This window comes from Anas acuta, chromosome 24 (assembly GCF_963932015.1).
Source record: "Anas acuta chromosome 24, bAnaAcu1.1, whole genome shotgun sequence".
Taxonomy (NCBI): Eukaryota; Metazoa; Chordata; class Aves; order Anseriformes; family Anatidae; genus Anas; species Anas acuta.
Window position 1 is genome coordinate 6,149,126 of NC_089002.1, and position 27,729 is coordinate 6,176,854.

The following is a 27,729-nucleotide window of genomic DNA, read 5'->3' on the forward strand; positions in this document are numbered from 1 at the left end:
ACCAGCTTTAATGAGACAGGAGGCAAATTGAGTTCTTTTGCCCCCGCTGCAGCAGCCCTCGTGTAGCCAAGCCACCTTGTTCCCTTCTGTTAAACTCACCAGCCCTTATCTGCCCCGAGACCGCTCTCAGTGGGCTGGGCAAGCTGAAGTGTCCTCAGGGCAGGCCTAGAAGGAGCTGAGCTCTGCCCAGTGCCGCTTCCAAGGCTCCCTGAGCATCTGGCCACAGGGGAAAGCAAACCTGCAACACCCCGACATTCTCCTGTCGCCAGCAGGACAGACGTGCGGACAGCAGGAATGCAGGGCGGATGTACGGCAGCTTCTGTGCTGGCCACTTGGGGATAGATCAAAGATCCCTCAGACTTTGGCTGGGATTTCAGCCCGATGCCTCCGCGCGTCTCCTCTCAGGTGCTCGCCGAGCTGCCATTCCTTCACACATTTTTCTGCAGCAGGAATTGCGACGTGGCAAAGGTGTTATTATTACAGGAGCAGCCGTCCCTCACCTTCCAGATCAAAAACAGTCAGGTAAAACTAGCCCAACACATCTAAAATTCACCAAAGCAGCACCAAATTTTCTTCTTTCCCACGAAAGAAACGCCAGCTTTAGAGTCTCGCCTACTGTTTGTGTTTATTGCCAGACAGATTTTGTTACGTGCTGACAAACTCCTGCTCAATGTTACCTCCAAGTGGCTACACTTCAGCGATGAATGAAGGCTGAGATGTTTACCTGGCACTTGGCACCTCGCAAGGCACACTTTCCAAGAAAAAATGCAGTTACATTTTTCGCTTGTGTGAAGATTTTCAGCGTTTTGCATTCATAATTCCAACCCCCCGGTGTAGGATTAAGCGCTGGCTGTAGGTTAGCCTTTCCTAAATCAGGACTCAGCACTATCCAGGGTGTCCATGAGTAGAAGGGAAATTCCCACTGTTTTTTCCACTTCGTTGAAACAGCATAGTGAATTATTTGATCCCTTGAAACCAAGATTCACCACTGAGTCACGGCTCCCCACCTACGGGGACGAGCCCTGAAAGGCGAGACGCGGGGTGTCCGCGGGGGCTGTGCGGGCAGGGACGAGGCGAGAGGAGGAACATTTGTGCGGCGTGCCCATGGTTGTGCAGTAATCACACCCGGCTTTACATTTTGCCCTAAAACTTGATGGATGGATCTGCTGGGCCAGGTAGGTTTTGCGCTGCGGAAAAAAAAAAATTAGGAAACCTTTTTTTTTTTTTTTGGTAAAAATAATAATAATAAAAAAATATATATTTTTTGCAACCCCAGAAATATGAAGAAGCCCTTTTTTTTGTACCCATTCCCCTACCAAAACCGGGGGGAAGGGAGGGCGGGGAGCGGCGCGGGGCCCCCCCGCGGCCGGGGGCGGGCCGGGGCGGTGCGGCTGCGCCGGGCGCACCTGGGCAGGTGAGGGCGGGGCCGCGGGAGGGAGCAGGGCGCGCCGTGCCCGCTGCCCCCCGCCCGCTGCCCGCCGCCCCCCCGCCGAGGTCCCTTCTCCCCCCTTCATCCCCCCCATCCCGACGAGGAGAGTCCCCGGGGGTGCGGAGCGGGCGCTGCCGGTAAGTGCCGGGGGGTCCCGGTGCGCTCCGGTTCTCCCGGGGCTGTGCAGCCGTCGGGGGGGGGGGTTACGGGAAGCGGAACGCGGTGGGGACCCGGGGGAGTCCCAGGGGGATCCCGGGGCTCGGTGGGGTGCCCCCCTGGGTGCTCGTCCCGGGCTGGAGGGGGCGCTCCGGGGGCTGGGGCCGGGCACGCCGCGGGGCCCCGCCGGCCGCTCGCCCTCCCCGGTTTAGCCCTGGGCTACGGCTTTCGGGCCGGGGGTGGTCCCGGGGCCGGTCCCAGCCCTGCCCTGCCTGCAGATCCCACACCGCGGCCCCCCCCGCGGCAGCCCAAATCCTTCGTGTCCCCGTCGGGGCAGTCCCGGGCCGGCACCGGGCGGAATTCAGCCGGCGGGGCCGGGAGTGCGGCCGGGCACCAGGGCGGGGGAGCCCCGGGGGCTGCGGGGTTTGGGGAATTGGTGGTGGGCAAAGCACCGAGAGGTGGGAGCCGTCGGGTCCCTGCGCAGGGAGGTGGTGAAGTGCCTGAAAGGTGGGTGGGAGGTCAGAGTGCTTCTCTGGGGGAGCGCTAATGCTGAAGGTTGAGCCTTTGGGGTTAAAAAAAAATAAAATTATGTATGTATAGGATAAGGTAATCAAATGAAATTAACAAGCGAGGATTGAGGTGCCAGCCTGTGGCACTGCAGAGATGAAGCCAGAGAGCACCCCTTCCTTCCTCAGGGGCGTTGTGAACGGGTTGGGAAGGCGCTGAGTATTCGTGGTCGTGCTGGCAGAGGCTGAAAGAGTTTGAGCTTGGAAAACCCGTGGGCCACAGCAGCATGGTAAGAGGCGCGGAGGAGGGAGCCAGGAGGGGACGCGCGCATCCTTCACGCCCCGCTCTGGGTACCACTGTGGGCAGAGCTGTGCTGGAGCAGGGGAGCTGTGCTTCTCCTGCGCCCCAGCATCGGGAGCAAAGAACCTCTCATTCCCAGGGCTTTGCAGGATTTCAGCCCCTTTCCAGCCAGGTCGAGGCAGACTTGGGTAGTCTTTTCCTGGTTTGCTTTTGCTCTTACCAGCACCTGCACTCAGAGTCACCACGATTAACCGCAGTTGACCCTGACCTTTGTCACTTGTCTGTGGCCATCAGGGTTGCTGCAGGATGTCTGCTCACCCCTGAATTTGCTGGAGCTGTCTGGCCCTTGCAGCTTTCTGAGAGCAGGAGCTGCTTCTGGCAATGGTGGACCCTTGTGGGATGGAAGTTGAAGGCTGCGAGGGGCTGACTCACTGTCTGTGCCCAGCAATGGGATTCAAGTTGGTTTGCTCTCTGTTATTGTGTCAACAAGCCATTGGTGATAAAAGGTCATAAAGCATTGTAACGTCTGGTATTGACAGAGGCTGTCTGTGATCCAAGGGACAATTCAAACCCAATACGGCAGCGCCAGCACACCATCCATGTGACTGCGTTTATTTTGTTTGAGAGGCAGGCATTAAGTTTTCTCACTGGTGTATGGGCTTGTATTTAATCTTGGCCTTGCAAATGTGTGTGTACACAGTGTACGTTATTAGAAACAGAGGAAGCTGCTTAAAGTAAAGTGTAAAGGAGATTGTGGAACAAGCTTTAGTTAGGATCTCTTTGTTGCAAGGAGAAGTTGCTGTTTTTCCCTTTAGCAAGTGAAATCAATACCTGTTCTGTTTTCGGTCTCAATTCTAAGTCCAGGGTTAACCTGGACTTTGTGTCTTTGCAAACATGTTACCGAGTGTGTAATTCTGATAGGGTTTTTAACATGAATAACTAATGTGGCAGTTCCAGAAGCATGAAAAGGAGGATTCCTTTCTGATGTTTGCAACACCTGTGAAGCAGTCTGCTAACATGCCCAGGTCCTTGACTAAGCACATTTTCAAACCATTACTTAAACGTGATTTGCAATTGATTCTGAGCATTTTCTTTGCTTAACAGATAAAATAAGTTGTGTTCAGATTAATTTTGTGTGAACACTTGCATTTAAATTGGATCTGTTGGTATTTCAACAAATAAAACCTGTTCCTAGACTAGTTCTTGGATAGTTTTTTTTTTAATCTCCTCCATCTCTGCTGCTAGACACATTTTGAAACTCCCGTGGCAGTATTCAGGGCTTATGGCAAAGGATTTACTTATCCTGTAACTGCCTTATTAATGGGAAGTTTGCCATTTTTCTCATTGGTTTCAAGGTTTACAAAATGAATATGCAAGTTACGCCTCCTAAGCACGCGTAGTGTAAATGTGTGTCTCCCTCCCAGTCTCAAGATACCAAATGCTGCCTTCTTTTGCAGGGGACAGTCATTAATTTCATATCTGTGACTTTGTTCTGAAGAGGAAGAATGTTGTTGGTTGCAAACATAGTATCAGCATGGTACTACTTAAAAACAGTAAATTTAATCCATTAATTCTGCAGCTTTTTTTTTTTTTTTTTTTTTTTTTTTTTTTTAAGAAATTCAACAAAGCCAATATGACTTGATTTTTCGTGTCAGTGCAGACCTGCAGTTCGTCTCCTCCTGGATAAACATCCTGGTTATAGGTCAGCACCTTACACTGGTGCTTGCAAGTGATTATATTGCATTCAAAAAAATCAAGAAAAAGTCATGAAATGACTTCAGGAGGAAAGTCCGTCTCTGTTAAACCAGTCCCTTCCACTTCAGCCAGATGGTTCCACCTATACTTCATCTGGGGCAAAAGCTTCAGATTCGGCATGTAGTTTTCTTTTCCTCAATGCAAGCCTGGCAGGATTGAAGAAAAACTAGATGAGAGATTCCTGTTTGCTAAGGGGTACGTGGAGGCTTTTGAAATTCTAATGTCTGTTCTTGCTGCGGCTTGTTTGTGGCTTTATCTCCTGCGCAGCACTTACAGCTCAAGTTTGATTGGGGCTCACCCTCCCATGTGCTCAGTTAACACGAATAATGCAGGTTGTTACTCTAGAGACATTAGCAGTGTAGAAACATCACTTAGTGATGCATTTGTAACTCCTTTTGGTGGAATGGTAGTTAGCTAAATCTGAGTTAGTGGTTTCAGTGTGTAATATAACCAACGATAACAGTAGCACCACGTAGAGCACTTCATGAAGTTAACTTTTTCTTTTTTTAAAGGATATGACTCTCAAGTAACCTTTTGCAGTTGGTCTGCTATTACCTCTGTCTCTTGTAGACCATGGCGTTACACCCGCGAAGAGTCCGCTTGAAGCCCTGGCTCGTGGCCCAGGTAGATAGCGGCATGTATCCGGGCCTTATCTGGCTAAATCGAGAAGCAAAGCGGTTTCAGATCCCCTGGAAGCACGCAACTCGGCACAGCCCGCAGCACGAGGAGGAGAACACCATCTTCAAGGTGAGGGAGGGAGAAGCTCGGCTGTACCACGGCTCTTACACAGAGACAAAGGGCTGAATTGTTGGCCTAGAGCGGGATAGGCGTTTCAGTAGCTGCTTCCAGGCGCATTTTGTCCTGTTTCTTTGACCTCTGAAATGCCACTTTGAGCACTTCAATGCCAAGCTTGGCACTGTGCTGGGAAGGTGTTTAGTTCTTTAACTCTTTCGGGCTGCAAAAGGCCTGACAATGTCTGGTTGAACAAACTGTGGGAGATTACTGCTGCTTGCTTCATCGACTTGGTTTAGCATGTGGCAGCTGTCCTGTTCTTCGCATCAAACCCGTTATTTATTTTTATATAAATCTTAACAGGGAAAGGAAAAACATCACTCCAGCACAAAGTTTCAGTTATTGTTACTGCTGTTCTTAAAATGAACCCCTTGGGAGAAGAATATTAACTCCTTTACTCTGAGGGATTTGACTTCCTCTGCCTTTAAGGTCCATTGCAGCCCAAACTGTTCTGTAATTGTTTGAAAACCCATTACAGAGGGAATGCCCGCTGTCATCATCAGAAGAGCTGTAGTTAAGTCTTCTGCGGGAGAAGGATTTTACAATAAATTTGTTTGTAAGCTTCATTTCTGGTAAACGCCACTCTATTGCAAGGGCTGGACTGAGCATGGTGTACTTTGTCCCCAGGCATGGGCTGTGGAAACAGGAAAGTACCAGGAAGGAGTTGATGAGCCAGACCCTGCGAAGTGGAAAGCCCAGCTCCGATGTGCTCTTAACAAAAGCCGGGAATTTAATTTGATGTATGATGGCACCAAGGAGGTGCCCATGAATCCTGTTAAAATTTATGAAGTGTGCGATATCCCGCAGTCCCAGGGATCAATCATTAATCCAGGTGAGGGCCTTGCTGACACAGTGCTGGTTACTGAGCAGGCGTTTGTCCAACATGTGTGCCTTTCTCCCTGTGGCATTAACTCTTGAGCTGCCTTTGCGTGCTGTAAAAAGGCACTTGCCATGTGTAAGCCCAGTTAGACTTAAATTTCGAGGACTTGAACCATAGTATGCCTACAGTACAATTAACAGAGCTGCACACAGTTGCATGTTTTTTGCTAAAAAATAATAATAAAAATCCAATGTTGTCAATAGTTTCTGTATCCTCAGCTTTCCGATACCAGGTATTAACCTGAAAATAATATTGTACAGATAAAATTTTGTCTTTTTACTTAGAAAATAGACAAAATTCCGCTATTGTGCAAAGCCAACGTGAAGATTATGTTCTTTTTCAAGAATGCATTTCAGTGTTTTACATCAAATTGTCTACCTGTCACTGTGTGCTTGTTTGCAGGTTCCACCGGCTCAGCTCCATGGGACGAGAAGGATAATGATCTTGATGAGGAAGAAGAGGAAGAACTGAACCAATCTCAGCATGTCCCTATTCAAGAGACATTTCCATTTCTTAATATCAATGGTTGGTGGCATAGGCTGTACTGAAGCAGTGAAGCTACTTGCTTGTATATTGGTGCATGCTTGCAATCGAGTCTTGGTTTATTTAGCAAATAATTGATTCCTTTCCATAGATTCTCCAATGGCTCCAGCCAGCGCAGAAAACTGCAGCCCTGAAGCTGTGTGGCCTAAGAATGAACCTCTAGATATGGAAATGCCCCCAACAGCTCTGCAGCATGACTTCTTCAGCAGCCCTGAGCTCTGGATCAGCTCTCTCCCAAGTATGTTTATGGATTTATAGTACTTCTGTCACTTAGAAGTTACGTTTTAAAAACCCTTTGGTTGTTTGCTTGTTAGCAAGAATATCTGACTCTTTTTTTTGTGTGTGCGTGTGTGGCTCTTTGGGGACCCATGGGTTGGACTTGATGTTCTTGAGGCCCCTTCCAACTCAGATATTCCACGATCTGTGTAAAGCTAGAACATCCCTGTGAGTCTAGGTTGGATTGTGTGGTGTTTGTCTTCTGCTGACAAAGTATGCATAGAGGTCCAGGGAAAATCCTACTGACAGTTTCTCTCTCAGTGACAGACCTAGAAATCAAGTTTGAATATCGAGGAAAGGAGACGGGACCAACGACAACTGTAAGCAACCCCCAGGGATGCAGACTTTTCTATGGAGAGCTGGGTCCTATGCCAGACCAGGAAGAGCTCTTTGGGCCTATCAGTTTGGAGCAAGTGAAGTTTCCAGGAACAGAGCAAATCACCAATGAAAGGCAAAAGATCTTCACAAGTCGGCTACTGGATGTTATGGACAGGGGACTGATCCTGGAGGTCAGTGGCCATGCCATCTATGCTGTCCGGCTCTGCCAGTGCAAGGTGTACTGGTCTGGTCCCTGTGCGCCTTCTGCCGCCACACCAAATTTGATTGAGAGGCAAAAGAAAGTCAAACTATTCTGCCTGGAAACGTTCCTAAGCGGTAGGTAGCTTCTGCATCTGGAAGATAACGGAGCCTGGTCTGAGTACTTGGTGACACTGTTGGAAAGGGTGGTCTGCCATGGGGGTCAGTCTGGATGCGTTAATTACTTTGCACATGCATGGAGCATGGGTAGTGGCTGCTGCTTCCCCTGACCTCGGTGGACTGTGGGGCATGTGTGCATCAGAATCAAGTGCATGTGCGCTTACTTAACACTCTGAAAAATATTGGTGGGCCTTACTTTTAAAGGAAACTTTTCTGGGTTAAAGAAATAAATTGTAATTGTTGATGTGCGAGAGGTGTAGCTAAGACTCGGGACAATACAGCGAGGTGGGACATAGAGTTTCTAACCAGAAGGCGGACAACACTGCAGCATTCTGCTTTTCTTCCTAGAGCTGATTGCCCACCAGAAAGGACAAATTGAAAAACAGCCACCATATGAGATCTACTTCTGTTTTGGAGAAGAGTGGCCAGATGGAAAACCTAGGGAGAGAAAGCTGATTGTGGTTCAGGTAGGAACTAAGGTCCTGAAGTGACACGTGGCAGCCTTGCTGGGGCCACAGTATTGACTCTGGATTGATACCCACAGAAACCAGAGAACTGTTCTTCTCTGTCATGGTTATTGGCACTGAAAAGCCCCAGCAGAGCTGGTAGATTTTGTGTCCTGAATTACATCAATTTGTGAGTGTGTTTTAGGTGATTGTGGACACCGTCCTGCAGGGGATTCCTGCCAAGGAACGGGGATGTGCTGTGTGACTGCTAGGCTAAAAAGGCTCACTATTTCTTCAACAGGTCATTCCAGTTGTGGCCCGGATGATCTATGAAATGTTCTCTGGTGACTTCACGCGTTCCTTTGACAGTGGCAGTGTGCGGCTCCAGATCTCCACGCCTGACATCAAGGACAACATCGTGGCTCACTTGAAGCAGCTGTACCGCCTGCTGCAGACCCACCAGGAGGGGTGGCCGATGCAGGCCCCTGCCATGCACATGGCACAACCGCTGCCAGCACAGTGACAGGCACTTTGTCCTGCTGCCGCAGGGTGCCCCAGGGTTTCCTGCGTTGTACATATGGGGAGATGTTAGTGAGTGCCTTGCCTTAACCTGAATGAAATTTGTAAATCTGGTCTTCTGATTCACTTTTAACAGTCTATGGTATTTCTCTTTTGGGAGCGTTTTAAATAAAGGGCATAAGGAATACCTCTAGCTTCACTGCTGTTTTTAGCTATTTGCTACGTGTAAATCAGATTTTTAATTCTGTAATATTTTTTAAAAATCCACTATTGACACGCTGTATATAAACACTCGATCACTAAAGGGGGGAGAGAAGTAATCTGTGCTTTATTAAAACTGCTTTATTAAAAGGTTTATTAAGAACATCATCTTGTCGTCGTCTTATTTCTCTTTGGCTGCAACTGAAGAGCAGCCGAGCGCTTCTTCCACCGTGCTTTATATTCTATATACGTGTATTTTACAGATGTTTTTGGAGTAAAACCTGGGTTTTAAGTCCCCCTCCAGCAGCCAGCGCCCCCTCAGCGCCCTCTTCCGTGTTTACGGGGCCGGGCCCTCAGCTCTGGGCCGCTCCTCCCCGCTAAGGCCGCTCCGCCCCGGCCTGGCGTGGCGCTGGGGGCCGGCCCGGAAGCCTGGTGCCGGGCGGCGGCTGCGGGTGGCGGAGCCGTTCCGGGGGATGGAGCCTCCGGAGCCCCTCCCGGCCCCGCAGCTGGTGGCGGCGGCTCGGGAGGCGCTGGGGGCCGGGAGCGGGCGGAGGCGGCGGCGGCTGCCGGCTTCCCGAGCCCTGCATCTGGCCGGGGAGGTGCTGGCGGTGGCGGCGGGGCTGAAGCCGGCGCTGCTGTACGACTGCGGCGCCGAGGGCCCCGCCGAGCTCCGGCGCTACCTGGAGCGGCTGCGGGAGGCCGGGCTGGCCCCGCACCGCCTGCACCTGCTGGCAGCCGGGGGCTCGGCGCTGCTGCTGCACCCCGGTGGTGCTCGGAGGCGGCTGGAGGCAGCGCTGCGAGCCCGGCCCGGGCCCTTCGTGGACGTGGCGGCGGCGAGGGGCAGCCCCCAGCTGTGCGGGCCGGCACAGGCTCAGGCCATCAGGGGTCACCTCGCCGCTCTGCTGGCCCACTTGGTGGCCGCCGAGGAAGCCTCCTCCGGCCCCATCTCCTGCAGCGAGGTCGTCGCCACAGGCTGGAACCTCTGCACCGTGTTTGGGGTGCTGCTGGGCTACCCGGCTGCCTACCACTTCCCCGTGGAGGAGGGCGGCGAGAACTGCCTGGCGCTGAGGCCGCTCAGGGTGTTCACGGTGCGGGCGCGTTGTCCCCGCATCCAGGATGGGCTCGGGGTCCAGATCTACTCCTTCAGCATCCCTGAGAGCCTCCATGAGGAGCTGCGGGAGGTGCTGGACGCCTGGTGTGATGACCTGAGGGACAGTTTCCGTGCACAGAGTGACTTTGTGGACCTTTGCATTTCGAGCGAGGTGGTGTCGCTGCCGGCGGTTGCCTTATAACACGAACACACACTGACTTTCCACCGTGTGCCTCTTGTGCCTCAGGGAGCGAGGTGAGAAACCTCACCGAGAGGCTCCTGAGAGGCCCCGAGCACTGGGGGCTGCGCTGTGGCAGCTTGGTCCCAAACCGCTCAGGCCAGTTGCTGCAAGTCCGTGCACATCCCAAATCTGTGGGATGCACAGCCTGGATCCTGACTGTGCTCTGTCGGGTATATTTATTTTCTGCAAACAAGTGGAGATTAATAAAAAATGATAACACCACATTTTTATAAAAAAAACAAACAAAACTTTATTGTAGGCTCCATGTTGTATTTAGTACTCATACAATGTGGTCACACACCTCATAGCTGAACCTGCACTTGAACAAGGGTTGGGTGCTGCCATAAAACTGGCTGTACAGCTCCAAAAGGGGATAAAAGACACTGTCTGTTGAATTAATGTGGCACTGACCATGAGGAAGTGGACACAGGTGTGGGGATGCTGCCATGAGACAGGCCGCTGGTAGGCTGGAGGAATGGTGGCTGAACTTGGGACAGGGGGAGGGTGGTTCATGGGGGTGATACAGAAAGCCCCTCTGAGGACTGGTTCTTTGTCAGCATTAAGAAATGGTCTGGGGTTCTGTGTTTCCCATGCACAGAGACAATAAATGAAGTGAACTGAGTACTCCTCTAAACATATACACATGGTTCCCAAACACACGGGACAACAGCTCTCTGCTGCCCTGTCTCTCCCATTCCCCATGAGCTGTTTGAGTGTCAGTTTGGGTGGTTTTGTCCCTCAGGGCAGGAACTGGGCAGTGCAATCTTGAGCTGAAGAAGAATAACCAGAGCAGTGAAGGGAAGGGGCAATCCCCCTGTGTTTATTGGAGCTGTGTCAGTTTGCCTGGAGTGAGCCCAGCCCAGGGTACGAACCAGGGTAAGTACAAGAGCAGCCGAAGGTGCATCGCTCGTTGCTGCTGGTGAAGCAGAAGTCAGTTCTGAACAGAAGTCGCTGAGAAGGTGCCTCACGGTCGGTAGTTTGCGAGGAAGGCAGCCATGGCCATTGCTATCACTGCCAGCAGAAGAGGGAGCCAGTTACCACGCTGTCTCTGCAAAGAGAAGCAAGCATTACCAGGAAGCTGGTGGGCAGAAGAAACTTCTCATTGTTCCTAACAGACGTCATTCATCTTTAAACACTGCCCGGATAAACGGGAGAACTGTCCCAGACCCGTGTGGAAACAAACAACAGGGAAGCTCTGGGACCATGTGCCGCGGGGCTGGGGTGAGGAACATCTCCCACCTTCGCTGGCTTGCTCTGGACGTGGTTGAGCTCATCCCGGCACTGGCGCAGCCTGGTCAGGCAGGAGCGGTACTCCTCGCTCAGGGCCTCCAGCTCGGCGCGCAGCTCCTGGCACTGCAAGGGGACGTTAGCGGGGGCGTTAGCGGGAGCGAGCCCCACGGTGCCAGGCACACCGAGACCGGCAGGGCTCCCGCAGCAGCCGTGGCTCTTCGCCTGTGCACGGGCAGCCTGGTGATGGGGGAGTTTCACTTCTGCCACCTGTGTGCCCGCATATACCTGCACGGGACAGAGCAGATTTCAGGGTTACATGGTGACGCAGCCCGTGCCATGGTTATTCCCGTCCCGTGACCTGTTTGCTTTTGCTGCCGTCTTTCATGGGAGAAAACAGCAATAGCTATTTTTTTGTGTGTAAGTCAGGAGGTAAAAAATCATGGGAGGGGGTTCACTTTGCTCTGTGAGAGCAGTGGAACGTATAGGGCGGGTGCCTCGGTCACTCTGCACGTCCCCAGATCCCAGAGAGCACCCTCAGTCCCAACCAGCCGCACGGTGCAAGACCCTGCCACCTCCTGGGTCCCAGCTGCCCTGCATCCCCAGCACCTGCAGCTGGTCCCCACAGCTGGTCCCTATTGCTGGGGTTGCACTTTTACAAACTCCGTCCCCAGCTGGGGCAGGGCGATGCCTGATACTGCTGGTGCCCTCACTGGGGTCGGGCTGTAGGACAACTTTTCCTCCTGTGCTGTTCTCAGGTCTGCTATGGAACGTTGCAAATCTTATTTTCGTAAGTCTCCATTGCCTAAATTGCACTGTAAGAAATAGAGGACTGTTGGTGGCGGGTAGAGGGCGCAGTTTGTGCTGTGGTTTTGAGTCCTGAAGCAGTCTCTGATACGGGAGAGACCATGCAAGAGGAAACTTGCATGGTCAGGAAACTCTGAGTTTTTTATGGTCAAGTTTTACATTCTTGTTTTTTTGTTTGTTTGGTTTGTCTTGTTTTTTAGTGTTAGCAGACCCTTCGTGTTATCTGTGAACCTTTTCTTTTCCTCTGATTCATTTGTGCTCAGGATTTCAGCTCTTAAAGCGTTGCTTTGGCTTTTCCCTATTTCTCTCCCTGAACTGGGTTCACCTGCAGAGGCTCAGCCGGAGCTGCTGAAGCAGTGCCCCTGGTCACAAAGCTGCTCAGTGCCCCAGCCTTGTGCACACCTGTTGTGGGCTGTAGCTGAGGCTGGTATCAAAAGAAAAAATCAGCAAAGGTAATCCTTGGAGCAGGTTCCAGGAGCAGTCTGGAGCCCTGGCTGCCTTCAGGAGCTTTAATGCGTTGTTTTCCTGCTCGCTCCTGGGAGCTCAGTCCCTAGCGGGGTGACTCCATCCCAGCCGTGACTCAGTGCTTCCTCACCTCGTTCTCCTTTGCTGTAAGCTGGGATGTCCTTTCCTGCATCTCAGCCTTCAGGCTTTCTTCTGCCTCCTCCTCAGGGTGCTTTAACAGAGCATTTTGTGTTTCCTTGGCAGGAGGGAGAGGTGGGCTCTGCGTGGTGAAAACCTGATCTAGAAAACAGTCAGGCTTCTGATGAGAAACAGGTCCTGGCTTCCAGTTTGCTTTGTATCTTGTATACTCAGCACAGTTTAAAGATAATATTTGCATGCTATGCACAGAGAGGAGCTGAGTTAGTTATCATAGCCTTGCCTCTCCTGCAGATGCAAGTTAATCATCTTTAGAGGAGTATTTCCAAGTAGTTGCCAGAAATGGAAGGGAAGGAGAGTTAAAATGCCTTTTATTACTTCAAGTACAGCTGTAATTGCAGTTACAAACTGGAATCTATCTATAAATCTATATTTTTTTAAAAAAGTATAGCCACTGAAGTAGAATTTGCAATGAAATCCCTTTATTTTTTTAAGTACTTGCCATCATAAATACACTTGAAATTTAAAGTTAACTAACAAAATATAACCAATTTCACACAGTTTTAAAATAATCATTTATTCTAAACAAATATAAACTGTTCCTAGAGTCACTTTTAACATTCCCATGTCCAGCTAGAGGAGTGCTAGATGGGAGTTAGAAAGTTTGCTGACCTTTCCTTTGCACCATCGCTTCCTGCATTTTCCGCTCGTTGGTCTGGTTCTGCAGCAAGTCTGAGGACATAAAAAGTCACCGTCAGTGGCCACGGCACCAACGCAGGTCTTTCGTGCTGTGCTTCTTTGTGTTACTTACTGTGTAGGTGGCTGATTGTCACCTCCAAGGATAGCTTCTGGTTTTGTAATGTTAGCTTCTGATTTTGTTCTTTTTGCAGTTTACCTGAAATAATAATAGTAAGAAAACCTGAAATAATAAGAAAATCAGGGTTGATACAAATCTCCATGTGTTTTTATGCAAGTATGGCAGATTTCCCTTTCTCCAAATGTGTAAAGTGGAGCAGAGATTGTTGGGTCCACTGAAATTTAATCTCTGAAGGAATGTACTTTTTAGCTATTAATTACACTTGCAGTTTTGGTAGCTTCTTCTAGCTTCTATCTTAAATGATGAATAAGTTAATTGAATATGCTTTAAACCCATTTGAGTGAGACTATTGTGAAAGCTGAACTGCCACCCAACTGGTGTTCCTTAATTTTGTTTTAAAATAGAGATCAGTAATTGTTTCTCATGGCTGACTTTCTAGGTTTCCCATTCCACTCTGTCTTCTTGGGAAGTCACTTGGCTTTCCTGAAATGCCTCTAATCTGGTTGGAAGCTATGCTTGGAGCCCTTTTGGAAACCAGAGGCTCTCTGCAAGCTGAGATGTGCAATGCATTCAGAAGAAGATAGTTCTGGGTGTGCTTGGCTGTCAGGATCAGGCCTTTACGAGTATCTGCTTTATATCTGTCCTCCACTGGGAGGAGCGTCCCCGTCCCCCTGTGTGGTACCTTCGATGGTGCTGATGTGCTCGGCTTGGAGCTGGTTGTCCTCCTGCAGGGCGCTGGCGCGCTGCTGGAGCTCAGCATGTTCCTGCTGCAGGCGGTCCAGGGCCTGCTGGAGCTGCTCGTTCTGCGCCGCTGTGTGCTGGGGCGAGAGGAGCCTGGTGTCAGCAGGGGCACGTGAGGGGGGCACCCAAATCGAGGAGGACAGAGTAATTGTGCTTCACCAAAGTGGCTTTTTTTTTTTTTTTTTTTAATTAGGTGGGAAAAGCGGGCTCAGTGGGTGATGGTGCCGTTCCCGCAGGGGAGCTGACATACTTGCAGTTTGCTTTGCAGAATGTGGAGGTTGCTCTCCAGCTCACTCTGTGTCTTGGTCATCTGGGTCCACTCGGCTTTGAGCGTGGTGTAGTGCACCTTCCAGAGGGCCAGGTCCTCCCTCGTCACCTCCAGGCATCTCTGGGGGAAGCGGGGACCACGGGTGGACCTGCTGCCTGTGGGACCGTGCTGCGGGAGGCCAGGGGGAGGCCAGCCTCACGCTGCCCCAGCCCCACGCTGCTCCAACCTGTCGTAACCTGGCATGGATCTGATGCCATGGGACGATGTGGGGACGGGGAAGGCTGGTAGGGCTTGGGACACGATTTGGTTAGTGTCCTGAAAATGCCTGCCAGCAGTTTGCTTTGATCCGCAGGATGCCTCCTGGGGAAAAAAGCTGTTTTGATGTGAAATCACGCCAGAGAAAGCATCTCCAGAGACCTCGTGTGCTGGATGCTGTGTGCGGCTTGTGGCTTGGTGGGCATGGGGAGGGGATGGGGTGAGGAGTGGGGCAGCAAAGGGAACACACTCCGAACTGCCAAGCAGCAGTGTGTGTCTCCAGATGTGCTGTTCTTAATAACCTGATGTGGGGCTTACGTGAACACAGGTTGGCACTAAACTGACCTTGCTCAGTAACTTAAAAAACAATCAGGTATAAAACACATTTCTTACCTGAGAGTTTTGCAGCTGCTGCTCTGCTTGGAGTTTGTCCTCGAGCATCTTCTGAAGAGCCTCCTTCGCCTTCTGCTCGTAGGTCTGCTTCTGGTCCTCCATCTCTATCAGGATCTTCTTCACGCACTCCTTTGAGTAACTCTTTAATGGAGGAACAGAAGTGCTCGAAGGGTCTTATCTGGCATATTCCTAATCTTGCTAAGCCTGAATGTTAGCAAATCCACAGTGTGTAAGCGCTACTGTTAATTTACTGTGAAACATTGCTTCAGCAAAGAGGAGAAATACTTTTCAGATCCATATCTAATCAGATTGCTCTAGAAACTGAGACCCGACCTAATTACATGATTCAGTATTTCATTTTCATGCCTTTCTTCACCCGTGTTTGTTTCTCAGAGAATCGGGCATTACCTGGGTGCAGGCCTGCAGCTGATTTTCAAGGGCCCTTAGTTTGCACTTCAGTTTGTCTTCATTCAGCTGACCCTGGGGAAAAACAATTGGCCCAGCGTGTGTAAATCAAAAATTATACAATATGCCTCTGATGTTTTGTTAGCTTGTTTGTTCTCTATCTCCCTTTTCTTCTGTATTGTGGCTAAACTTGGTCAAAATCTTTTCAGTGCTTAGAGCTCAAATAATCCTTCACAATCCCAGAATAGGTGGGTTACGGGGGAAGGAAAACCTTTACGCATTGGAAAACCCTGCGGAGGCAGAGTGTGGGTGCCTGCAGTAGGAGAAGGAAAGATGATGAAGTGATTTCACACCAGGTGGGATGGGGCTGTCGGACACACGGCCACTGTCTGTCCTGCAGGCCATGCTCCCTGCTCCTGCCTGCACCACTCGGTGCCTGCAGCCCGGCGGTGCCGGCTCTGCTCCTGCTGCTGGCGTTGGGAAATGGCCCGGGTCTGCCTTGCGACATCGAGCAGCTGGGCAGGGGGACGGACGGCAGTAGTGGTGATTCATTTTCCCTATTATCATCTCCTCTCGGTGTTAGTCAGACTTTTTACTTAGGTTTTGTGAAACCAGACTGCATGCAAATTCAGATAAAAATTTCTAGCAAAGGGTTCACGTAGGCTGTTTTTCCACCGCTGATACTGAGAACATCAGTATCATCTCTGCTTGCTGCTGTTTGAAGTCAGGCCTCTGAATAAGCAGCTCCTTGATGTTACGGGAAGAGCTGTCAGACCCAAGCAAAACCAGACTCTCTGGTGTCTTAGCACTGCTCAGATTTGCACAGAAGTCAGTTTACAGTCGCAAAGAATAAAGCTTCCCAGTTCAGTTAATACAACAAAACCTGAAGGCTATATCCCCTTAGAAAGTAGGTGGAATTTTGAAAAGCAATTTTAAATGTAGACTTTAATGCCTAACTTTGCTCTGCAGTGCGTTTCATTCTGCTCTCTGCAGAGGTTCGCAGGGGAGGGTGGTGGTGGTGGTTCACAGCCCTTGTGCACAGATGTAAATGACTCTGCAAAGTACCAGGCAATGGAGCACCAGGCCCTTCCTACGCTTGGGAGCAGAAATGTGCTGGCAAACTCCTTTAATGAGGATACAGCTTACAAATTGGTGAAAGAACATACGGTATGGAGATTTCCCTAAATGGAACAAACTGCCTGTTGCCAGAACAGCGTGTCGGCGAGGGGCGAGTGGGCTTGTGCACATGCGAGGGAGGGCGTGAGCAGTCGTGCCTCTGACCAGAAAAGTTGTGTGAGCTAATCTTGGGCAAGCCCTTGTACCGATGATTATGGACATGAAAGGAGCTGGTTTAAAGCACCACCACTACCCCCAGGAAAAAAAACTCCCCAAACCACCCCACGATAACAAAACCTTATTGCTACCGCTGTCAGATGGCGGTTGTTTTTTTCCTGTCTTCTGCAGTGTCTCACGTGGTGCTGTTTTTGAACACCACCTGGGGATCCTTGCATGAGAGCCCAAGAACAAAAACGCAGTCAGAGGAGAGGACTGGGGCTGGTGTTCAAAATGTGCGCCTGCAAATGCTGGATTTGAATTCACCGAAGCCCTCGAGTCTGAAGTTACAGCCTAAGCAGCTCCAAAAACCTTTGCTTTAAAACCATTCTGCATTTTTCTGCGGCTGTCACTCAAGTGCCATACACATCTTTAAAACTGTTCTGGGCCAGCAGCCGCAGTGGTCTGGTTGTCCTGTGACCGGGGAATTTCCCCTGATACTCCTTTCTGCTAGCCATTTTAAATAGCTAGTTTAAAGCGATAATTTTTAAGTGCTGTTTCTGGAGGACTTCCAGTTTGCCCAAACACGATGCCTGTGCTAGAAAAATGGGTCCAGAAAGTCACAGGAATGCACTGGATATGACAAAGAGCTTAAAATTGGCAGGGCTCCAAGACATTTCCAATAGCCAGGCTCAACTGTAGAGCTCAGAAAGGGATGCAAATGATTTAAAGGAATAATTCTCTTTAAGAAGAGCACAGCTCAGAGGTAACTGCTCTTAACAACCATGACTGACTTAGCTTCCTGCACCTGGCAGTGTTTTTGAACAAACGAAGCAAGTTGTACAACTGATGGGGTCTGAGTGCCGGACCTGTGGTGGGACAGGCTCCAGCCTGGAGGTAAAACCACAGGGAGGAGGAACGGGGCACCCATCCCTGCGGGGTAACGATGCTCCCATCCTCCTGCACAGCATTCACTTGCTCCATCAAATGAGAATCACCCAGGAACATGAGCAATAACTCAAAAAACATCCATGTGGCCATTTCAAGACTTACTGCTGGCTGGTTGGGAAGGATTTAAAAGCTGCTGCAGCACACACAGGGCAGCCCACCCGGACACCACTTGCACTGCTGTACCCGTCCACACCTCCCGAGCAGCCCCTGCCCCTCCGGCCCCCTCCCAGCACAGCCCCTGCCTTCTTCCCCAGGTGGTGCAGAGCCAGCAGCGAGCTAATTCTTAGTCCTTGATGAAAGGTTGAAGGCAAGATCAGCAGCAAAGCCTCCCTTCTTTGGCAGAGATAGCAAGAAGCAAAGTGCACCCACCTGTTTCTAATCTGAGGTTTCATGGCTACTTCCTGCAGTGTGTGTCAGTGTTTTTTCCTGCTCGCATTATATTTGAAGAAGCAAGCGAAGGCGGAAGTTTCTAACCACAGTGCATCTAACACATTTTTTTTACAGCATCTCATCCTATCATTTGCTTTTCTGCCCCAACAGAATCTTCAAACCATTTTTTTTTTTTTTGATGGCACACCAAATGGTATATTAATAGTTGATTTAATAACCCTACTTAAAGCACTTCACGGGTCACCATAAAATGAGTCCTAAAATTCATCACCTTCCTCTTACCTCCTGATGCAATGAGGAGGAGGGGAAGCCCTGGCTCAGTGCTGCCTGTAGGATTTTGTCTGAGTTATGAGGAAAAGGCTCGATGCTTGGCCACAGCTCAGCAGCATACCCCAGGCTGGGCAGGTTCTCCAGTTTGGAGCAGCTAAAATTTTTACTTTGGCCAGGAAAATTTGGTTCAAAATGTCTAAGACTTGACTGGGAGAAAAACAAGGTGGAAGGTGGTTGCTTGGATTCACTCTTTGTCTTTTTTTTTCTTTTTTTCTTTTACTTTTTTTCCCCTACTTAACTACTTCTACTGTCTTTTTACTTGAGCAAAGGTGGGAAAAATGAGTGCTTTAAAAATAAATAAATAATCTTGGAACTTTACAGAAGAGAAGGGTTTTACACCTTCTGTTAATCTGAAAGCAAGGTAAATGCTGTTGCATTTTTTTGTAGGGGATGATAGGAACAAAATCAAGCAACATAACCCCCTAACTTCTTTCTGAGTTTGTGTTCAACCTGCCCTGAAAAGGAAGGGGAGAGCAAGGAAGGGGGAAAAGCAAGCAGCTGCTTCCAGTCCGACATGGTGCCTTGTCTTCCAGGTAGCAATGTTGCTGCATTTCAGACCCGCAGCACCTCCAACCTGTACAGCACTGCGGCCAGGCCGAGCTACAGCTTGGAAAAGGAGGCACGCGGGGTTTTTGTTGGTGCAGGCAAGCTGATCCCTGCCGTGGCAAAGCCTTCCCCAGCCCCAGCAGCCGCCTGGTACCTGCCAGGATTTTTCGGAGGCTTTCAGCAGCGTGGAGAGCAGCTCCTGCAGGATCACCATCTTCTGCTTCAGCAGCAGCTCGCGGTGCAGGGCCTCCTGCAGGGAAGCGAAGCAGAGTCAGGTGGCCCCGTGGGGGCCCCTTGGGGCTCGGGGTGTCCCCAGGTCTGGCAGCTTGTCTGTGTGCTTTATTGGCAGTGTTAACACTGGGTACGTGGCACCCCGTTGTTTAATAACAAATAATCCCATGGCTGCACTTGCTCAAGGGCTGCTCTCCAGGGAAGTGCTTACAGCATGTGGTGCCTACCTTCAGGTAGCTGGACAGCTGTATGATTTCCTGGAAGGGAAAGGGGAAATATTTCAGTCCACAGGATTGTTTCAGTTCACAAACATCTACATTTCCAGGGAAGTGGAAATTCTTTCTGCAGGTCCTTATGGCATCTTTGCCATGCAGCGCCTGGAGTAGCCGTGTCGTTATTCAGGAAACCACAGAAATTTAGCACCAGTTGGTGCTCAGGTCAGAAATTTTAGTAACTGTGCTCTTTTGCAGGAGTTCAAGTCTAGTCATTATCCATGTGCTTTGCTTACCTTATTTAAAACCGCTGTTCCACAGCTGAAATGGAAAAAGAAAGCATGTAAGTGAGGTGAAGGTGATGCAGGCTTCTGGAGCAGCCCGGGCACCAGCCTCTCCCCACAGCCAGAGCAGTGCGTGGATGCTCATGGAGCTCATGCGGGGAACGGGCACGGGCTGGGCCCTGCAAGGCAGCCTCGTTGGGCCTGAGAGCGCAGGGCAGGATAGGGAACGTGGCTTACTCTGTCTGCTGGCTCGAGTCTTTCACCCCTGTGCTTGTGAGCGTCTGAGTTCCTGTGAAAATAAAGCAAGAGGATGTGCCCGATGCCCTGCCATGGAGGGGCCCTGGAGCTCTTTGTGTGAGTGTGTGCTGAGCTCTCCAAAAGGGCACTGTGTCTTGGGGGGGAGAGGGGGGTAACCAGCACCCAGCCCAGCAGGGACAAGAAGCAGAGAGCTGCTGGGCTCAGGGGGAAAGAGAAGTATAATTCTGCAGCCTGCAGTTAGCCTGTGTGTCCAGGATAATCTGGGGCATCTGCAGGGAGCCCCGAGCACCTGCTGGGGAGCTCTGCTCACTGAGCTGCGGGCTGGCTGACGAGGAGATATTCCTAACGCCTGCAGCCTGGTGGGGATGCTCAGCCCGGGATGGCAAAACCAGAAAGGTGCTCAGCTCCTGTCCTGTGACTGCTGAGCATCCCTCACCTACCTCGGGTGTTCGTGGAGACGCGTGGCACAGGGGTGGCTTCTGCTGAAATGTCAAGGGGGCTGCCGAGGCCGAGCGGGGAGAGCACAGTGGGGTACGCAGGGTGGCTCCATGGGCGCTGGAACAAAAGGGTGGCTTGTGTCAGGATCTCTCCAAAACAGAGGGCAAGGAGATACGGCTGGGTCAGGATTTGTACCTCCAGGGGCTAGGGAGTGCTAGAGCATCAAAGAGATGCTGAGAAACCAGGGCTGCTTCAATGTGGACCTGCTGGTTTGGCTGCAGCAGCACCAAAACTCTTTTACCAGCAGGTGAAAGCCTGCCGGGTGGGAGCAGCTCTCTGTGCCCATGTGCTGAAAGGGGAGCTTGAGGGTGTGCTGGTGTCCCACCGGCATCTCGCCTTCCACTGCCTCTGCTAGCGTAAGTTCACAAAGCCCCTAGGATGAACTTGCTCTATGCCAGGGGAATTATTCATTTTGCATGGGATACAAATTTAGAAGGAAATCTGTTTGACTCTGGGGTGTTTTGCAATTGTGCCTTTCTGTAAATCTCCTGACTCTCGGGGTTGCCGTTAGCTGGGCAGCACTGGGCAGGCAGCAGGGCCACAGAGTGTCCTCCTTCCTGATAAAGAAGGTGCTGGGGGAAGCCAGGTGTTCAGAGCGCAGTTTTCATGAGGGAAAAGTAATTTATGTGAGTGCAAAACTAGTCTGGCAGCTAGGACGCGGGGCTGTATTTAGAGCAATGGCAGTAACACTCCATCTGGTTCAAGTTGAGCTTGGAAAACAGGAAAGGAACGTGCTGGGAGGGAGGCATCGCTGTTTACCCGTGCCTGACTCCGCAGTGTGTAAGGAAACGCGGGGTTTTTGCGGGTGCATTCTCACTTTGCACTTTGGCTCAGTTCTGCACCAGAGGAACGGAGCTGCCCGCGGGGCTGGCGTTACCTGCAGCAGGCCGGGCGGGCTGGGGGCGGGCACATGGAGGCCCCCGGGAACCTCCAGTGTGGTGCTGGACAGATTCCTCCTCCGGAGGAACTCGCGTTGCCGCGGGCTTTGAGGCAGCTCCTCCGCCGTCCGCCCGGGCCTACGGCAGCTCGGCGGGTGGCTCCGCCGCCGCAAGGCCTCGCGCGTCTCGTGCCGCCGCTCGCACTTCTCCTCGTAGCTCTCGCCCGTGCGCCGTGGCCGGGCCCGCTCGGGAGGGCTGATCATGCTGGGGCCACCGCTACAGGCCTCCGTCCTGCTAAAACCAAGGGATGAGACAGGATTTGAGTGAAAAACAAGCGTTTCTAAGACTAAGTAAATGTGAGGTATTTGTAGGCGGACTAATTCTGGAGCTCTTATCCAGTGGATGTGAGTGGTGTTGGTGGAAAATGAGCTTGTACATGCTGGTGACATAAAACATCCCGCTCTGGTTTTGCTCCTTGGTGGGGTGGCTGCTGACCCAGGGGATGCTTGGAGCAGAATTGCAAACAGTGAGCTCAACCTCATGAAGTTGCCTTCACTACCAATTAGTAGTGCTTCCACAGCTTCCTCTGGGAGAGCTCTCTTCCCTATAAAATAAAACCCCTCTGTGTTTTAGACAAATTTTTGTGTGCGTGCAGTTACATTTTTTTTTAGCCAACCGAAAGAAAATGATGGAGCCACAGGAAGTACGATAGCTGCTGCTGTTTCTGTAGTAAAGTTATAAAGTGTGCCTATCTTTTGTCCTACTTTTTCAATAGCTCCCAAAATAGCCTTGCCATTGAGTAATTCACGCCTCGAGCAGTGGTGTGGTGTTTCTGAGTGGTGGCTGCCTTCCTGTGTGCAGCCTGTGGCTGTGGGGCCAGGGGTGTTTTGGGGTGCAGGACCTGGCAGTGCCCTGCAGGTCGGGGTGCCCCTGCTCCCCAAAGAGCCCAGCTGCCGGGTGCTGCTGTCCTCCAGCTTTGCATGGCTGCCAGACACCCGTGCTTTCCCTTTTACAAGGCTTTGGTTGTGTTTGGACCTTTGCCTCTGCATCAGTCAAAGAGAAAGCTGAGGGATAACCACCTGCAGCATCCTGTCCTTCCTCCCTCGAGCGAGCATCTCATCCCCTCCTGCCCCTCGCCGATCAGCAGGGAAGGGGCTCGTTGTCCCTGTGCCATTCTGGGAGCGTGGCTGGGAGGGTCCTGGGCTCTGCGCCTTGCTCCTACTCAGCCTGGGGCCATGTTGTGTGTGGGGTTTTGTTCTCATGTTTAGTAAGCCATGTTAATGTAGGAAGGAGGAAAAAAAAACGAGAAAATTCATTGGTGTCACTCTGTCTCAAGCAATTAGGAAGTCATTACATCTAATGGGAGGGGAAAATGTGAGCAAGTAAAAATCCATTTACGCATGCAACACTTCCATGCTTTTTAGTCTGCGGTAAGATCTGCTCCTTCGCTCTTTTTGCTGTTGGGCTGTGCTGCCATGCAGGCACGTCGCTAGTGCCTGCAGCTCGCTGCGGGGCCTGTGCTCAGCGCTGCCGGGGCTGATCCTGCTCGGGGCTCAGGAAGCTGCAGCAGCCGGCAGCACGCTGCCGCAAGCGCGCGGCCCGCCGGGGCGTGGGGCCGTGGTGCCCTGCAGCCGAGCGCTCCTGAAAGAGGAGGCGGCGCTTGCTGAGCCCTGCATTCATAGTTGTTTGCATATTCCGCTCTTTGAAGCTTCAAATGGCTTCTGAAGCGTCTCTAATTTTACCTTAAGCTTACCAAAGGGTCCCACCAGTGTTGCGCTGGTTGGGTGTTTCTTACTACCAGGCACTTTAAGATGAAGGGGTCTGGGGCCACGAGAGGCTAAGCAGCTTATCTTCGTGCTAGATTTCGTGTCCATACCGTAATGACCCTGCTGTGCCCAGCTGGGCCTTTCCCCTCCATGCTCACGCCTGCGTCCCCTCGCCCGCTGGGCACGGCGGGGCCGGGCGAGCAGCTTCACCCCACCGAGCCACCCTGGGCACCCACCTGCACCCCACAGCACGCTGCCTGAACACCCAGCAAGCTCCACGGCTTGGGACAAAACACGTATCTGCAGACAAACCTGCTCCAACCTCTTCAGGACATGATAAAAGTGTTTTTTTTTGATTCGGTTTTCGTAATTTTAGAAGTGGCCTAATTGCACGGTGCACCCAGGCCTTGGCCATCCGGCTCCTCCGGTGGGAAGCAGCACAGCCCCGCGCCCAGCCCACCCAGCCATCCCACCGATGGGTTAACCCAAAATGGGCTTTAAAGCAAGGTAAAGCTTAAAGAAATGCACGGTCCATTACTCACCCCAAGCTGAGCAAGCTGTTGAGGCCTTCTTGACAAGCTAATACTTTATTTCCTTCTTCTGTTACCCCAAATAACCCTCTCTAATTAACAAACGTGTCCTCTATCTTTGCTTTCCAAGTTGTTAACGTTTCTTGCTTCAAGGGAAACAAACAAAAAAATTGTTTCTTGCCGGTTCATGTTACAGCCTCCCCGTGTCAATCATGTAGGCTGAGAGCGGGGTGAAAAAAAAGTGGAAAAAAGGTGCTCAGCGCTGAGCAGGGCAGCCCCGGTGCCGCGGGCACTTACCCGGCTCCTACTCAGCCACCGCGGAGCAGCGGGGCGAGTGTGGTGCTGTGGGGTGCAAATGCACTGCCGCTGTCATCGCGGTACTAGCGACTTCAGGGTGCTGCTCCCTCGCCCTTTTTCTTTCTGTCAAACAGGAAACGTTGAAGCCGCAGCCCCGGTTCCTGTCCTGCTGGCGGGCGGGGAGGCCGGGGGTGCGCGCGCCTGGCACGGGGAGACCGGGTTATCTTGGGGTGCCAAAGGCTGCGGCTTCCCTCCATGCAGAGCCAGCGGCTATCTCTTGGGCCATCTCCCTTTATCGCTCTCTGACACTTGGAGGCTGAGCACTGGTCCCAGGAGCTGCCTGTGGCACCGGCTGACCGAATCTCTCCAGGCTGCTTTGGGGTAAAGAAATCCAGACTTAGCCAAGTGCAGTAATGCTATTATTTGAAGGCCTCTTGCAGATTGGAAGGAGAAGAAAAAAAAAAAAAGTATATTTAAGCAGCTGAGGGGAGGTCACAAATGGCAGAAATTCATTAAGGTCTTTAGAGAAGTGAAAGCTGTGTTAATGCAAATCATGCAGCAAGGTTGGTTTAACCAGCTGCATGCTGATAAGGGCTCTGCGCATACTCAAGTGGAGAAGGAACAAAATTCAAACTAGAGATGCTATAAAGGAATGTAAGGTTTATTTTTTCCACAGACCATCCTAGAGAGGATACAGGAAAAAAATATTCCATTTCAAAGACCCTCTCCTGTGGCTTTCTCTGGGCATTTTGCACGGGTTGGCCTAAATCCCTGTTCAGGAGCCCGGTCCCCTTTGCCCTCAACCCATGCAGTTCTGATTTATAATCCTCTTCCCAAGTCTAAATAACTCTTGCTTTTTTTTTTTTTTTTTCCAAAAAATATCTAATTTTAATTAGGTCACTGAAGATTTTCATGTTTCAGTCAAGCCATTCTGAATCCTATCATCTTTCCCTCAGAAGCAGGAGGCTGTGTTCTGCGGGCCCAGTTGCCTTTCATGTTAATTACCTTTTACTTAATCCCCCCTTTGAGAGGGATGCAATGAAATGCAGAGAACACGTGCAGCGAAGCACACGGCCTGAGCATGCTTCCCAAACCCCTCTCTGTTTCCAGCCTTGTGGATTTCTGGATTTTTTTGGCTTTTGTGGAGCCAGGGGAAGAGAATGGCTGGCGAGGGGGAGCCCTGCTGCACACTCCTCTTGATCAGCAGAGGCCAGCTACAAGCGTCCTAACTAAAAGAGATGTTTTTGTGCCATGTCGTTGTTTTCTGGTGTCCCATCTTGCGTGGGCAGGTCCGGAGGGGCCCCATGTTCCCAGCTGTGCTGTCTTCACAAAGCGTCCCCATGTGCCGTTTTGGGGTGGGTTTTTCTGCAGACACCGCTGTGCATGGGGCGCGTCAGTGCGGGGCCACCCCGGGCACTTGGAACCGCACTAACGCCCCGACCCCGGGGAGCCGGCCGGGGGCACCCTGGCGCCGTGGGATGGCGGTGCTCTCTGGACGTTTTCCACGACGATGTTGCTCCTGATGAGGGTGTCAAGAAAGCCGGGGGCCAGGCCACGCAGGAGCAGCATCCCGGTCACGATGCCGGGTGGGTAGTGCAGCTCGTGCTGGCGCAGGGCCCCGCTGCGGATGATCTCCAGCGCACACTCCTCCTTGGGCGACGGGGCTGCCTTGATGGCGTGTGAGACCGCCTGCACGGCGCTGTCTGGGGGGGCAGAGCAGAGAGCTCGGTCACAGCGGGGCTGCTGCGGGCACCGGGGTGCCTGTAGCTTCCCCTAACAAACCCCTAAATGCTGGGGATTGGGTCTGCTAGGGTGTGGAATAGCTGCAAAGCAATAGCAATATCCTTCCCATTCCTTTCCCTTTCCTGATGATAAATCCCCACCTCCCGTGAGTTTACTGCAAAGGTAGCAGAGACAAAGGTTGTTTTGTTTTGTTGTTGTTGTTTGTTGTTTTTTTTAGTGCTGAGACTCCATTTCCCAAATTGCACAGGGCAGAGGGCTGGTGAAGCCCCGCACTGGTGGTGCTGGGCTCGGCTCCACCTGGACGTGCCCTCCACAAGCCACGAGCCCCGGTGGCATTGAGCTTACCGGTGTCAATGTAGCCCAGGATGCAGAGCGTGATGGAAACATTGACGTTTTCTATGATGAACTCATGTCGCAAGGAGCTGAAAAATCCATCCAAGGCGAACTTTGTTGCAGAATAGGGAGCAGCAAACGGGCCAGGGGCTTTACCTGGGGCAAAGGCACAAGATCAGTGTTCACGTGTGCTGGGCAAGTACAAAGTGTCACGGCTCTCCCCTCCTCTTGCCCTTCAAGTAGCTATGATTGTGTGATACAGGATCTCTGAGGGCAGGGGCTGTAAAAGCCCAGAGCACTTGTATCATGCATCCAGGATGTCAGCCAGCTGCTGACGCTGGGTTCCTGCTGGGGTGGCTCAGCCTTACGGCCCTTTTCCCTGCAGCAGGCAGAGGGAGGGACGTGGCATGGAGAGCCTGGCCCCTCGTGTGCCCACCTGCCACAGACGAAACGACGACGATGTTGCCCTCGCTCTCCTTCAGCATGGGTAGGGCAGTCACGGTCATCGCCACGTAGCTGAGGAAGTTGGTCTCCAGGAGCTTTCGTATGTGGTCCACATCCCCATCAAAGTAGTTGAAGTAAGAGTGGCCGATGTGATTCAGGATGAGCATATCGAGGCCTCCTGGAAGCAGAGCACTTTTGCTAGTGGCAGCCAGCATCTCAGAACAAAGCTGCTTTCTGGTGGCTGGGACGGCCCCGAAATGTGGTGTGGGAGAGGAGGGACGGCACCCACCACTCACCCCAGGTGTTCTCGGCCTCCTTCACCACCTCCTCGGCGAACGCCATGTCCTCCATGGAGCCGCTCACGAAGCGGGCGGACGCTGCACCCAGCTCCCGGCACCGCTCCACGACCTGCGGCGAGAGCGGCGCTGGCGAGGGGATTGGGGCGGGCAGGCAGCGCCTCTGCCTGTCCCACAGCATCCCCCCACCTTCAGAGGGGAGACATTGCTCAAGGAAAGTTTCTGCAGTGACTTAATGTCCCCCCTGAGCTAAATATTTAATGTTTGTAAGCAGGAATATGACTGCTGAAGTTCGATTCTGTGGCACAGTGGAAGCACCCGCCGCCTGCTGCCTGCGCTCACCTTCTGCAGCTTGGCCTCCGTCCGCGCGGTGACCAGGACGTGGGCCCCCATGCGTGCCAGGTGGTACGCCATCTGCTCCCCGATGCCGCTGCTGGCTCCCGTCACGATGACCCGCTTCCCCCGGAGCATCTCTGGAGAGGACGCAGAGCTCAGAGCCGTGCACGGCCTGCGCTGCCCAGGCCCCTGCAGGCGGCTCCTCCGTGCAGCCGCTGGTGCGGACCCTGCCTGGGCTGCAGCTGGGTTTGAACAGGCTCGAGCTGTGTCCAGCCCGGTCAGGAACTACTTTTGGAAATGCTAAGAGCTGACAATCATTCATGGCAAGGATTAAATGTTTAAAATTGGTAACTGCATGTTTCCTAAACTAATTAATGTGCTGAGATCTAAGAATGCAAGCCTGGCAGACCCATGCACAATCCCGTGAGCTTCTCCTGCATGGCACAGGGGGCTCCGACCACCTGCAGCACCCATGTGCTGCCCCCACAGCCCGCACCCCCACACCTGGGCTCTTCCAGCTGCGCTTTGGAAAGTCCTTGAACAGCTCAGGCCGGGCTGCTCAGCTCCTCGCTGCCACGCAGGCAGCAGCTTCGCCAGCTGGGGTTGCAGCGTGCCCGTTCACTTACCCTCGTTGAAATTCTCGGGTGCTGAATAAAAATACACGGCCAGCCCCAGCCCCATCAAGGGGAGGATGACCTTCAGGAGCAGACCCATCCCTCTGGCAGCACCGGGTGGGAGCAGGACGGAGTGCACAGCTCCCAGCACAGGCCGGCGGCTGTGTCAGCGCGGT

General features: G+C 52.0%; 4 protein-coding genes and 1 long non-coding RNA gene across 8 annotated transcripts; 3 read left to right on the top strand and 2 right to left on the bottom strand.

Annotated features, from left to right (window-relative positions):
• The first annotated feature begins 1,398 nt into the window (after positions 1–1,398).
• Positions 1,399–8,668, top strand: IRF6 (interferon regulatory factor 6). Of its 2 annotated transcripts, XM_068659947.1 has the most exons (9): positions 1,399–1,566; positions 2,281–2,381; positions 4,718–4,894; positions 5,567–5,771; positions 6,222–6,344; positions 6,454–6,600; positions 6,900–7,292; positions 7,683–7,801; positions 8,082–8,668. In XM_068659947.1, the coding sequence occupies exons 2-9, from the start codon at positions 2,379–2,381 to the stop codon at positions 8,301–8,303; spliced, it is 1,389 nt and encodes a 462-aa protein (XP_068516048.1). In that variant the 5' UTR covers positions 1,399–1,566; positions 2,281–2,378; the 3' UTR covers positions 8,304–8,668. The 2 variants fall into 2 exon arrangements, with proteins under 2 accessions (XP_068516048.1, XP_068516049.1); XM_068659948.1 differs by lacking the exon at positions 2,281–2,381.
• Positions 8,669–8,912: 244 nt separating this feature from the next.
• On the top strand, positions 8,913–10,058 carry C24H1orf74 (chromosome 24 C1orf74 homolog). Its single transcript, XM_068659699.1, has one exon. It carries the CDS (start codon positions 8,974–8,976, stop codon positions 9,790–9,792), a length of 819 nt encoding a protein of 272 aa, XP_068515800.1. The 5' UTR covers positions 8,913–8,973; the 3' UTR covers positions 9,793–10,058.
• Positions 10,059–10,624: 566 nt separating this feature from the next.
• Positions 10,625–24,287, bottom strand: TRAF3IP3 (TRAF3 interacting protein 3). Of its 3 annotated transcripts, none has more exons than XM_068659688.1 (16): positions 23,788–24,287; positions 21,194–21,485; positions 20,259–20,373; positions 19,798–19,849; positions 19,573–19,597; positions 19,292–19,321; positions 18,988–19,083; positions 15,348–15,419; positions 14,940–15,080; positions 14,274–14,411; positions 13,965–14,100; positions 13,277–13,360; positions 13,138–13,197; positions 12,461–12,609; positions 11,071–11,346; positions 10,625–10,879 (listed from the first exon to the last, which is right to left on the bottom strand). In XM_068659688.1, exons 2-16 carry the CDS (start codon positions 21,455–21,457, stop codon positions 10,796–10,798), a joined length of 1,722 nt encoding a protein of 573 aa, XP_068515789.1. In that variant the 5' UTR covers positions 21,458–21,485; positions 23,788–24,287; the 3' UTR covers positions 10,625–10,795. The 3 variants fall into 3 exon arrangements, with proteins under 3 accessions (XP_068515789.1, XP_068515790.1, XP_068515788.1); XM_068659689.1 differs by having other exon boundaries at positions 11,071–11,184; positions 23,503–24,287; XM_068659687.1 differs by having other exon boundaries at positions 23,503–24,287.
• On the top strand, positions 11,623–26,022 carry LOC137843907 (uncharacterized). The gene is made up of 2 exons (XR_011089742.1): positions 11,623–11,848; positions 25,748–26,022. It is a non-coding gene; the product is annotated as an uncharacterized lncRNA (long non-coding RNA).
• Positions 24,433–27,700, bottom strand: LOC137843903 (11-beta-hydroxysteroid dehydrogenase 1-like). Its single transcript, XM_068659694.1, has 6 exons — positions 27,566–27,700; positions 26,946–27,076; positions 26,604–26,715; positions 26,300–26,485; positions 25,876–26,019; positions 24,433–25,490 (listed from the first exon to the last, which is right to left on the bottom strand). The coding sequence occupies exons 1-6, from the start codon at positions 27,651–27,653 to the stop codon at positions 25,216–25,218; spliced, it is 936 nt and encodes a 311-aa protein (XP_068515795.1). The 5' UTR covers positions 27,654–27,700; the 3' UTR covers positions 24,433–25,215.
• Between the last annotated feature and the right edge of the window lie 29 nt (positions 27,701–27,729).

Bases quoted from the DNA above. Each gene is read 5' to 3' on its own strand.
- IRF6 (XM_068659947.1), top strand. The intron at 6,345-6,453 runs GTTGGTGGCATA...TCCTTTCCATAG, and splicing joins TCCATTTCTTAATATCAATG to ATTCTCCAATGGCTCCAGCC. The intron at 7,802-8,081 runs GTAGGAACTAAG...TTTCTTCAACAG, and splicing joins GAAAGCTGATTGTGGTTCAG to GTCATTCCAGTTGTGGCCCG.
- C24H1orf74 (XM_068659699.1), top strand. From the start codon at position 8,974: ATGGAGCCTCCGGAGCCCCTCCCGGCCCCGCAGCTGGTGGCGGCGGCT.
- TRAF3IP3 (XM_068659688.1), bottom strand. From the start codon at position 21,457: ATGATCAGCCCTCCCGAGCGGGCCCGGCCACGGCGCACGGGCGAGAGC. The intron at 14,101-14,273 runs GTATGTCAGCTC...CTCTCGCCCCAG, and splicing joins TTCTGCAAAGCAAACTGCAA to CACACAGCGGCGCAGAACGA. The intron at 11,347-12,460 runs GTGAGGAAGCAC...TGTCCCGTGCAG, and splicing joins TTACAGCAAAGGAGAACGAG to GTATATGCGGGCACACAGGT.
- LOC137843903 (XM_068659694.1), bottom strand. From the start codon at position 27,653: ATGGGTCTGCTCCTGAAGGTCATCCTCCCCTTGATGGGGCTGGGGCTG. The intron at 26,486-26,603 runs GTGAGTGGTGGG...CTCTGCTTCCAG, and splicing joins GGAGGCCGAGAACACCTGGG to GAGGCCTCGATATGCTCATC. The intron at 25,491-25,875 runs GTAAGCTCAATG...CTGCCCCCCCAG, and splicing joins CCTGGGCTACATTGACACCG to ACAGCGCCGTGCAGGCGGTC.